Source organism: Balaenoptera ricei, chromosome 9 (assembly GCF_028023285.1).
Source record: "Balaenoptera ricei isolate mBalRic1 chromosome 9, mBalRic1.hap2, whole genome shotgun sequence".
Classification (NCBI taxonomy): domain Eukaryota; kingdom Metazoa; phylum Chordata; class Mammalia; order Artiodactyla; family Balaenopteridae; genus Balaenoptera; species Balaenoptera ricei.
In genome coordinates, this window is record NC_082647.1 from 32,998,276 (window position 1) to 33,011,426 (window position 13,151).

Consider the following 13,151-nt stretch of genomic DNA (forward strand, 5'->3'; position numbering starts at 1 on the left):
ATTTTTCATGCGATCTTATAGTAACTCTGTTGAATAAAATTACTGTTAAAGTCAATAAAATTATATTACAAATAATTTAATCATTAATAATTTTGTGAAAGATTACATTAATAAAAAATTCTTAAATTTTACAAAGAAAAATATATCCATATATACAAAATAGAATTTTTATGTAGATAAATTATTATTATGAAAGATAAGTCATACTTTGCCTATAAACTTTAATAAGAATTGATTTGCCATTAGATGGCTTTGACTGAAGAGTACCTATCTAATATTTGCTTCAACTGAATCCCTCATATATGTACTGAGCACTTAGTAGATACAAATCACTATATTCAAGGCTTCAGGGATTATTGTTAAGATTTCTTAAACATAATTCTTGCCTCAGGATAACCTAGTACATACATAACTAAATATGATAATTTAGTTAAAGGGAGTAGATAGAATAAAATAGGGTGATTAAGTTCCCATATCTGGTTATAAAAATCTGCAAATATTTTATTGAGGTTGAATTTTAAGATGGGTGTGGAATAATGAATAGCATTTAGATAAGCACAGATGAATAAGGAATAAAGCAGTTAATTTCAAAATGCTATTAGAGCAATACAGGGCAGGGGAGGGGGGGAGTCCATTGAGCTGGATGACACATGACCTGGTAACATGCTCAGTCTCAGGTAACTTGAGACTGGGCTTAACATGGGTTCTACATGGCTTAACATGGAGTTTATGTGCACAATAAACAGTGAATATCTGTTCACTCTAGTTAACTTTATCTTCTTGAAATTCACAGGCAAAGCTCAATCTAGTTTGTATTTAGATTCATTATTTAAAATATAATTTGAATGTATCATGGTTACAGATTTTGGAACAAAGAAAACTATGCTCTACTACAAAATCTGGAACAATGTGGGAAGAATTAGTGGCTGCCTGCCACATGGATGAAACTGGTCAGATATGGTACCAGTTTATTTTAGGGACCAAACCACAGCCACATGGAGATGAAATTGTATTCTTTGGTGATGATGTCAATGCAGGTCAATAGGTGTGGCTAGAGGGGTAAAGAAAATATGTAAGAACACAGATAATCAATGTTGAAAAAGGACAGGCACAACTTCTAACTTTTTATTAATGCATTCTGGGTCTGAAAGCACATATATCGCTGTATTTGTGCTAAACATTCTATATGAACTTATTCACAAACTAACCTGCTCCTTCTTTGATCTCCCCTCCCCTTAGCCCAGAGCACTTCATGTTTCTCTCTGCCTATATAACACAATTTGAATTGTTATATTATTTCAGTACTTATTTTATGTTCTCTAATAGTTGGAAAACCCTCCACTTTAAGGATTGTGACTTACCCATTTTAGAAATTTTGACGCAGTTCTTGTACAATGTTTTATAACTTTTAGGTCTTAGCTTCTCAAAATATTTTATCCATAAAATAGGGATAATAGTTTCTACCATATGGAGTTTTGGTCAAATGAAATGATATACCTAAAAATCACTTAGAAGCTTGTCATGTACATCCTTAGCTATTAGTTACCATTATGATAAAATCACTTTTATAAATATTTTTAAACTGGATTCAACTTTCTTTGATATGCATTCTGTGTAAATTCTACCCTCCAAATAATACCTAATAATTTCATCACTTACATATAATTTCTGGATCAAGATAAAATTTTTATTGATTTATCACCCATGCTTTCCTGGTACTTGTGAACTGATGAGACTGTGGCTGAGGTGATTTGATTAAACTGTAGACTCGGTTTTTCCCTTGTGCCTCCACAGAAGGCTTTTTTGAACAATAAAGTATGGCTATCAAGGTTTTACAACACCACTGACCTTGCATGTATATTATGGAAGTGTTACGGGTTATTTGCTACAGGGAATTTCAGGTCCGTGTCCCTTATAAGCCAAGTATATAAAGTTTTTACATTGGGGTAAGAAAAAAGAGAAGAAGGATAAAGCAATATCCAAATGATTCAACCAAACAGGTTTCTATAATCACTTGGTAGATCAAATGGTCACACATGAATCAGGCTGGTGAAAGCACATGTCATTGAGATGACCTTAAATTGTGTTTGTAAGGTAAGGAAGTCTTAATCTGAATTCACCCAAAGCGCACATCAGCAACTTGGGCTCTTAACTGGACAATGCACACAGAAAAGCAGAGAAGGTTCTTATGGTTGCCATGCATGTGCTATTCGAAAAATTTTTAACTTGCAGAACTTAGGATGACAAAAATCTAACTCAAAATAAGGCAGTGGATACCACCACTGTGTCACAACTAGTTAAGGTAGAAATTTCTATTGCTTGGGTTATTGTTAACAATTTCTTGTTGCTGAACGTAAAGATACATGGCAGTTTACAATAAGATGATATTTTGTCAATGACTTTTAGGCAGATAGTAAGAATCATTTCAATGGGGAGCCATGGATTCCAAAAAATGGTATATGACTAGTGAAAAAAAAAAATGAAATCTAAAATATAGGCAGTTTATAGAAGGCACTCAATAATTATTAGTTGAAGTGAGGTGAATTATCAAGGAAAATTAGAAATATTCATTATTGCTGCCATTTATTTCACAGGTATACAAAACTGATTTCAGCATTTACCCCTTATTTGTATCAGTATGGCATTTAAAACATGACGCCACTAACACGTAGCATGGCGACTGTGCAAGGAAGTATTACCTTCTTATAAATCAAACTAAACATAGCTATTCTCATCTGCATTCCAATGTGGTGGAGGCCAAAAATGGCCGGATGAAGGAGCAGCATCCTCACGATAAAGAGAAGGCATAAGCCTATGCCTAGGTAGATCGCAATGGCGCGTTCCACCTTGTTATCTGGATCATAGGAAGCTATGATTCTTCCCAGTAAGAGAGGCTGTACTGCTTTGGTGACTTCCTGCAGAAGAGGGAAAACAGAGAAATGAAATTTTATTTTCCTTTCATAAAATGCCCTCACAATTTCAACACAAGAAGTTTCATCTTTACAGGAGATGAGAGAGGGCCATGCCATACATGAAACTCTGGATGTCCTTTGTAATATCTTTACACTTTGAAATAAGATTTTATTTTAGGTTATAGCAAAGGTCATTTGGAGACGTTTATGTATGAGGTATTTTTTACTAAAAACTGAATAGCGGCCATAAAGCAAAGGTGTAATTTTTGGAATAGTGTGTTAATTGGTAACATCTACATGGCACTTAACAATTTATAAAATATTTTTCGTTTGATTTTTATGACAACTTTAGGAGTCAGAGTAAGCATTAATATTTTCACATTGCAGGTGAAGAAACTGAGGCCAAAGAGACCAGGTGATTTGATGTGATTTCAAAATAGAACTTTCAAAAGCACTTTGAGTGATGGAATTATTACCAGAATGAACAGTTTCTTGAGGCAACCACATAAAGGGGAACTGGCAACAGGAGGGAGGAGCGTAAAGGCACTGGTGGTATTTAAAGTCCGGTGCCACACCCTTCGCAGTCTGGGGTAGGTGGGGATTTTAGGAAAAAAGTGTGTCAGAAGACTTCAGCCTCAGGCCAGTTTCCAACAATTCATCAAGCCCTCAAAGGCCTATGAGTTAACAAGGGAAGACCAAAGTTGTGTTTTCCAAATCTTCCTCATCAGATCTTCAATTGATCACTAAATCAAATTGTTCATCAAATTCATTACCATTTTGCCTGAATATGTAAGAATAAATCTGAACACATGGATTTGAACCCAGAAGGTCTAAGTCTTAACCATCTTGCTAATTTGCCTTCAAAAGAGAAAGACATGTAATCCTGTTTTGTTTTATGATGGCCTAGTGAAATGGGGATCTGAGGCTAAACCCTTCTGGGAAATAATATTATGCTAATTGATTCCATTTCAAATGTATATTTTCAAGCCAGACTGCCCTTCCCCACAGTATTGCTCAGCATTACTTTCTGGCAGCCCATAATTTGCTTTTTTTTTCTTTTCTATTTTCTACTATGTCTTCTCTAAACCTCAGTGCCCAATCCCATCAGCCCTCTCACTCTCAATAAATGAAAATGCTTTCCTATAACAACTTCATCCCCACAAGGAATCCTAAGCTACAGCACCATCATTGACTGACCACTAGCTTTGGGTAGCTGCTCACTCTATACCTGGTTGGTATTCAGTACCTCATTTCAAATTAACTGTGTAGACCAAGGATCTGAATGTAGGAAAAGATTCAAACCTTTAAAAAAAAGTTTCCAAACTAATCACAAACATGGAATATTAGAGTTCTCTCATCTCACATAGCCATATTTTAATATAAGTTTGAATTACAGCAAACAGACAGGTGCTGAAAAGAAAATCGCTAACTACCTACCCAGATATACCATGTTAATAGTTGGCCAATATCAACTGAAGAGCACTTTTTTTTTTTTGAACTTCATATCATCTTTATTTTTTTTAACATCTTTATTGGGGTATAATTGCTTTACAATGGTGTGTTAGTTTCTGCTTTATAACAAAGTGAATCAGCTATACATATACATACATGCTCATATCTCCTCCCTCTTGCATCTCCCTCCCACCCTCTCAATCCCACCCCCTGTATCCCACCCCTCTAGGTGGTCACAGAGCACAGAGCTGATCTCCCTGTGCTATGTGGCTGCTTTCCACTAGCTATCTGTTTTACTTTTGGTAGTGTATATAAGTCCATGTCACTTTCTCACTTCGTCCCAGCTTACCCTTCCCCCTCTCCATGTCCTCAGGTCCATTCTCTATGTCTGTGTCTTTATTCCTGTCCTGCCCCTAGGTTCATCAGAACCTTTTTTTTTTTTTTTTTTTAGATTCCATATATATGTGTTAGCCAGCACTTGTTTTTTAAAATGTAAATAAGTGAACAATTACTGCTTGTTGGCATGTGTCATTTTATGCATGCTTTGTACTTTTGTTACACATGTATCCGTTTTTAGAATGTATAGAATTGTTTTTCAGGTTTTAAATTTTATATAAATGGTATCATATCGTGCTTCTTGCAACTTTTTTCTAACTTAAAAGTTGTGTTTCTGACATTTAGTCTAATTGATACTTGTATATCTACCTCATTTATTCTGAGTGCTGTTTAACATGACATCCTGTGAATAAATCAGGCTATTTGCCCCACTGCCCTATGTTGGAGAAGATGGGTTGTTTCCATTCTTAAACTATTACAATCTGTGCAAGTGTTGCACTCACTGTTTTCATTAAATTCCATAGATCCATGCCAAACTTTCTCTAGAGTAGATAATTTTATTTCAAAATAACTCCTTAAACTAGGAAAATGTACAGTTAAGATAAACCTTGGATTTTAAATTATATGTATAAATATATCTGCAATACAAATATAATTTTTCATAGTATGTTTATAGTGGCAATATTTCATCCTCCAAATTATTTTTAGATCAATATTTTATCCTAGAATTTTTCAATATTATGTTGTTCTTCCTAGACAAATGTCAATGCCACATCTACTTTGATTTACTTTTCCATTAATAGTGGGTTTGCACTTGGCTAAAATGCTCTCAAGTTGCAGTCAAGGGCATTGGATTCATGTGTGCCACCCATGCTGGAGATATTGTGTGTGGCCACAAAGCAGAGAGTAAGTAAGGAGCTTGGATGTTTACCAGGCATACCAGATAAAACATAATTTCTTGTTCATTATAAGACAATAATCAGAAGACTATGATCTGTGACTGCTTCTCATGAATCCAACTGCTTATATCGTAATTAACATAATCACCTTTCTCCTTTTTCCAGAACTCATATATATATAATCTCCTAATAGATAATAATAGAACCACTGATAAAGACCACAATACATATTTCTAAGGAGTAACTCCTATCTATGGAATGATAAAAGGAGCATTCTGAGGAAAAAGAGAAATATTTTAGTAATTGAGCTGTACACAGAATTTTTAGAGTTAGAAATGTACAGGCTTACATAAGTTTTCTCCTATCGAGTAATCTGAACTAAAGTCCCTGCCATTGTATCACCATTATATTTTTTCCAGAACCTGTCACCTCTATCACAATAGACCCATTTGCTGAATTTATTTTGATTTATAACAAAATAAATAAAACTGTGTCAATCCAATTCGGACACCTATTCTGCAGGTTGCATAACTGAATTAATTACTTGTCTTCTTGCCTCAAGCAAAAGAGGACATACTCATCCTCTGAACAACAACAGCTATTACACAATGACACTGGTAGCATTACTGTGGGAGGGTACCTGTTCATAGAAAAAAAATGCAGTTTATTTCTGGTAGAGAAAATTCCAATAATTGGACCATCTGCCAGCAGCAAAACAACATAAACCTCACCACAACATGGAACTGTCAACATTCAAGGACAAAATCAGCACTCCAGACCCCTCCCTCCTTTAGTTTCCCCTACTCTGTTTTAAGCAGCATGTTCTCTAATATTTATAAGGAAAGCATTTACAGACATCACCTGATTTTATAATTTGGGAGGGAAAACAATGGTAACTAATACCTAGCTTAATCTAGGTGTGCAGTCCTTTACAAAAATCATCCCTGTAATGACTGGGAGAAACGCAGTCCTCTATTCTTGATATGTGAAAGCTGTGTGAACCCTGTTGCCAGTATAGTTTCAGTTACACAAGAAATTTCCCAATCTGCCACCATGTAAAATAGTGTAAGCAGACTGAGGCTTGAATGTAATGAGTCGGAATGTAAATTAATTTGAAAATTTGATAAAATATTTTATTAATTTTTAATTAGACACAAATCAAGATGAAATTAAGGGTTCACTTAGCTAATGGAAGAAGCCTGATACCAATCTTTAAGTCAGCATGACAGGGAAATGAACACTGAATTCAGAGTCATGAAACCCAAGTTCTTATCCCAGCATGTTACCTACACTCTCTGTGTCACCTTAGTCACTTCCCTTCTCTTGACAGTTTCCTCACTGATAAAATGAGTGGTGGAGCAAGCTTATCTTAAAGTTCCCCTCCAGAGCTAATATCTTGGAATATATGATCTGAGTCTGGGGAGTCCTGTGGCAGAGGCTGATGATTCTTGGGCAAATGGTCCTGGCACACATCCTGACATCGCTATGGGTATTTTCTACTCAGAGGGATGCAAGTCTGAATAGGATGAGTTCAGAATGCCATCTGAGTAGAGGGGATCAGGTTAGAGAACAACACAAGTGACTATATTCCTGCTAGGAATAATCATGAATCTCAATTTAGATCAGCCTCCCAGGGGAAAATTAGGAAGCCTAAAAATACCTCCTGGGAAATACATCTGATCTCTCATGGGATCCCCCAGACCAGAACTTAAAGTCACTGTAGATGAGTCTGAATCCTTTAACCATTTTGTTCTACCTGCATACCTAGGACAGGGTCAGATGTTTCTAGAGATGGGGATGTCCGCTGGATATTCAGACCAAGAAAGAAATTTCAGGTGAAAATAAAAAACTTAGTTCACGCTTGCAATTACATTAAATTAATTAATCCCAAAATAACTTTACTTTAAAAATTACAATTCCAAATCCAAAGCATAGTTGTTTCTAATATGGGAAGAATCAATACTGAAGAACTTCTAAGGTTACATTGTTTTCTATTGTGTGTAGTCAGTAAAACCATCATCATCATCATCATCATCATCATCTCAACTTGCTTTAAATATATTTTATATATCTTAATCCCAGAAATACAGAAATAAGAAAATAAAAATAATAGAAAATAAGAAAATAGATTCCTAGATACCAAGAATAATCAATTAAATAAGTATCCCAATTATAGTAATGATACAAAAGATACTTTGTAAATACCAAAAATTAATATATACATATCTTAAAATATATTCTAAAAAACATTACTAAGACATATTTTTTAAGTGTCAAATAAATGGAGAGACTTTAAAACTTTCCATAAAAAAATCTGAATACTGCAAAGATTACATTCTCCTCCAAGCTATTTTATAAGATTAATACAATCTTCATCAGAATTCCAAGTGGATTTTTTGGATGTGAACCATAAGAGCAGGGACTGCCTTAGTTTTTGCAACAATCTCAACATCATGCACAACACCTAGCACAGAATATCCACTCAGCAGATACTTGCTGAATCAATGGATAAAATGATTCTAAATTTCATTTGGAAAAAAAATGAGAGACTAATCAAAAACATGTGAGGAATAAGAATAATGTGTGAGAAGGTTTACATTACTGGATATTAAATTATATTATACAGCCAGAATAGTATGTGGCATGACAAAGAAATAGACTAACTTATCTGGAATGTTCAAAAACAGGTCCAAGTACATGTAGCCATTTTACATATAATAAAATACGGCATTTTAATTCAGTGGAGAAAGTGTAATAAGCAATGGAGAAACTGGAAACTCATTTTTTAAAAATTAGATTTCTATCTCATACATACATCCAAATAAATTCAAATGGATGCAATAGTTACATGTAAAAGATGAAATAATAAAAACATAGATATGTGTTTACACAATACTTGGGTAGAGAGGACTTTTTAAAATGTCAAAAGCCAGAAAAAGAAAACAAAACAAAAAAACTATAGATACTGGCAACAAATTTTTAAAAACTGAAACTTCTGATTGTCAAGAAAATAAAAAATTAACAAAACTCACTAGAAACAAATGACAGTCACCTCATACCAGTCAGAATGGCCATCATCAAAAAATCTACAAACAGTAAATGCTGGAGAGGGTGTGGAGAAAAGGGAACCTTCTTGCACTGTTGGTGGGAATGTAAATTGATACAGCCACTATGGAGAACAGTATAGAGGTTCCTTAAAAAACTAAAAATAGAACTACCATACGACCCAGCAATCCCACTACTGGGCGTATACCCTGAGAAAGCCGTAATTCAAAAAGAGTCATGTACCACAATGTTCATTGCGGCACTATTTACAATAGCCAGGACATGGAAGCAACCTAAGTATCCATTGACAGATGAATGGATAAAGAAAATGTGACATATATACAATGGAATATTACTCAGCCATAAAAAGAAACGAAATTGAGTTATTTGTAGTGGGGTGGATGAACCTAGAGTCTGTCATACGGAGTGAAGTAAGTCAGAAAGAGAAAAACAAATACCATATGCTAACACATATATATGGAGTCTAAAAAAAAAAGTGGCTCTTATGAACTTAGGTGCAGGATAGGAATAAAGACTCAGAGGTAGAGAATGGACTTGAGGACACGGGGAGGGGGAAGTGTAAGCTGGGACAAAGTGAGAGAGTGGCATTGACATATATACACTACCAAATGTAAAATAGATAGCTAGTGGGAAGTAGCTGCATGGCACAGGGAGATCAGTTCAGTGCTTTGTCACCACCTAGAGGGGTGGGAGAGGGAGAGAGGGAGGGAGACGCAAGAGGGAGGGGATATGGGGATATATATGTATACATATAGCTGACTCACTTTGTTATACAGCAGAAACTAACACAACATTGTAAAGCAATTATACTCCAACAAAGATGTTAAAAAAAATTTTTTTTTAATTAAAAAAAAAAGAAACAAATGACAGGCTGAGGAAAATAGTCTCTCATAGATCAATAAGAAAGAGACAAACACACCAAAATAAAAATAGACAAAGAATATGAAAAGGCAATTTGCACCCCACAAAAGATATGCATAATTAATACATAAAAACAGTTTAAACTCACTAGGAACCAAAAGTAATGCAAATACAAAAGATAATATACTGTTTTTCACTTAGCAATTTGGAAACATTTTTTAAATGATAATAAGTATTGTTAGTGAGGGCTGAATTTCATACTTTAGTATCAGGAAAGTAAATTAATACATCTTTTCTGGAAGGCAACTGGAATATCTACTAAAATTTAGCTTTTAAAGAGATGTGCATTGAAGAATTATTTATGACAGTGAAAAATAGGAGGCTATCTAAATATTCAACAATGAGGAACTAATAAACTATGGTACAGCCACATGAGTCATTAAACATTAAAATGATTAGGAAGAGAATTATCTAATGATATGAAAAGGCATTCACAAAACATTAAGAGGAGAAGTAGATTTATGACACATATGTAAAGTAATGATCCACCTCCCTTCATTAAGTATATATTCTCATGGGAAAAAACTGGAAAGATAAACATCAAATTTATCAATAATTATCTGATTATTTTCAGAATCATAAAAGAATATTTAAAAGATAAAATAAATAATAAAATATTGGATAGAAAATTGTATATAACTTACGACAACAAATAAATGATAAAAAGAAAACACGCATACAAAAAAATAGAACAGAGTGAACACACATGCAGGCATACACCCAGAATTTATCATAAAATACAAAGAGTACTGGCTTATATACCAAAGCAAAGGCTTAAGATTCTGCCTTTGACATGGTAAACAAGAGTGTCAAATTTTTGTTTATCTTGATACACTAGAGTCTTATGGAAATTTTTGGCTTTATACAATTGCTAAATGAAAAAATTTTCCATATTCAGCATAGAAAATAAAACCTATCCAATGCCCCAACTGTATGTAGTTTTTACAAAAATGTATGTATACCATACCACAGGGGTCTCCAACCCCCAGAACTGGGCCACACAGCAGGAGGGGAGTGGCAGGCGAGTGAGCAAAGCTTCATCTGCATTTACAGCTGCTCCCCATCGCTCGCATTACCTCTTGAGCTCCGTCTCCTGTCAGATCATCGGTGGCATTAGATTCTCATCGGAGCAAGAACCCTACTGTGAACTGTGCATGCGAGGGATCTAGGTTGTGCACTCCTTACGAGAATCTAATGCCTGGTGATCTGAGGTGGAGCTGAGGCAGTGATGCTAGCGCTGGGGAGCGGCTGCAAATACAGATGATCATTAGCAGAGAGGTTTGCACAGAGACCATAATAAATCAACTGCTTGCAGACTCATATCAAAACCCTATCAGTGAGTGGCAAGTGACAATTAAGCTGCATCTTACGGAGTAGACTGGACATGAGCAACACACGGGTGTCACTGTCTCCCATCGCCCCCAGATGGGACCATCCAGTTGCAGGAAAACAAGCTCAGGGCTCGCACTGATCCCGCATTACGGTGAGTTGTATAATTATTTCATTATATATTACAATGTATTAATAATAGAAATAAAATGCACAATAAATGTAATGCGCTTGAATAATCCCGAAACCTTCCCCCCTCCTCTGAGTCCGTGGAAAAGTTGTCTTCCACGCAACTGGTCCCTGGTCCCAAAAAGGTTGGGGACCGCTGCCATACCAAGAACAGAATCTCAAAAATATTATTATAGTATCTGTCTACCCTGAATCATGTTTTTAGGTTCAGTGCCTAATTTAAAATGTTTTGCTTTTGGTATTTTCCTTTGAGTGTTCATTGATTTATTAACTATTACCAGCAATGTCTTCACTAGAAATCTAAGCTCTGTTCTTCATGTTTTGTAAGAAAACAATCCTAGACTTGCTGATATAGCAGCAAAAGTAGGTTTAATCCAGAAAATGCAATAATGGAAGACACGTTAAAATATTAATTTTAATTTCTGAAGTAATGCTTAGAATCTAGGTATCATTTTTAAACATTAGCAAAATATTTTCCTGTGCCCTATAAAAATGAAATTGGTACTTTAAGACTTGCTTATAGCATATATAGAGAAACAAGTAAATGCAAATAATAGGAGTATTTGTGAAGGTAGGTAGAGATTGTATTGAATGATACAGTAACAGGTAACATTTATAAAGCACTTGCTACGTACCAGGATCTATTCTACATGCTTAACTTGTTTAATTCTCACAATAATTCTATGAAATATGTGCTATTATTGTCTCCATCTTACAATCAAAGAAACCGAGACAAAGAGAATTTAAATAACTTTCCCAGGTATCAGACAGCTAGCAAGTGGTAGAACTAGGATTTGAACCAGATAGTTTGACTCCAGAGCCCCCCATCTTATTCATAACCTTAAATAGAAAAGACAATGTTATAATATGATCTGGCAGTTGATCAATTCAAGCATTGTGACTAGTTCAGTATCAACCTACCAAATAAAGTTACAACTTAATATCACTGTAATTTAAGATAAAGCCATTTCTCTAGGCCCCGTATCATAGACACATAATTTAAAAGGTAGACGGGATCATAGAAACTGTACACTTTCACCACATCACACTCATTAGTCACCATAGGATACTGGTTAACTACAAGAAGTAAAGAGGCACCATGTTCACACCAAGAATGAGGAAACTGGGCCACCTCATATCTAGTTTAAGTTGAAAGTACAAGATCACAGACAATTCCTAATTTACAAATCGATTTTGTTCTAAAATTTCACACGTGAGAACAGACGCATTTTGCCCTAGATACAATATCCTACCAGACATGGTGTTGGATTCCTAGGTTCGCCTTCTAAAGCACATATAATGGTAAATGCTCTTGGAGCACCTCTGAGTTCAATAGTACTGTAAAAGCCTAACCAACCTGCATAACAACGTTTTTACAGAAAGAGATGGATCATCTCCTCCGTGCAGTCTTGGAAGAGAAACATAGTCCTTCCTAGCTATACCTTTGCCCTCTCCACGCACACAGTCATCTACTTCTCTCCAGCAGAGTCCTGAGAGAGAGTGCCGGAGGAAGATGCAGAAAGTTAACAGTTAACGTTGGGATACTGCAGTAAACCCTCAGCCACATTTAATCTCAGTGGGATTCTTGTCACTTCTATTCAGGGGCTCCTTGGCCATGATTAGTCCACCTACTTCTCTTTTCACAATAACTGTAACTTCTAACTAGGCTTTCTCTTCTTTCATGACCCTGTAAATCCTTGCTACTCAAAGCATGGTGCTAGGGCAAACAGGATCTTCACCTGGGAGCTTTTAGAAATGCAGAATCTCAGGTTCCACCCAATATCTGCATTTTAGCCAGATGGGAGGGGGCAGTGGTTGGTATGCATATAAAAGTTTGAGAAACACTGTCCTTCTGTCATTAAAGGACTTAATATTTATTTTTTGTCTAAATTTTTTTTGATATTATCATTTTTAAAAAATCAAACTAAAAAATTCCATGTGTACCACCCCCCAATACCCTCACCTTAGATTCTAGCAAAAGTCAGATGCCTTCAGTGATAACGTTCCTGCTTGTCTACCTCAATCAGAATCACCTGGGGAACTTTAG

At 35.3% G+C, this 13,151-nt stretch overlaps 1 protein-coding gene across 1 annotated transcript in view; it reads right to left on the reverse strand.

Moving 5' to 3' along the window:
- The window catches only part of CFTR (CF transmembrane conductance regulator), a 200,316-nt gene that overhangs the window by 148,690 nt on the left and 38,475 nt on the right, over positions 1-13,151 (reverse strand). Inside the window, exon 5 of the mRNA XM_059932516.1 lies at positions 2,700-2,915. Coding sequence (XP_059788499.1) covers positions 2,700-2,915 — 216 coding nt within the window. The remainder of the gene's footprint in view (positions 1-2,699; positions 2,916-13,151) is intronic.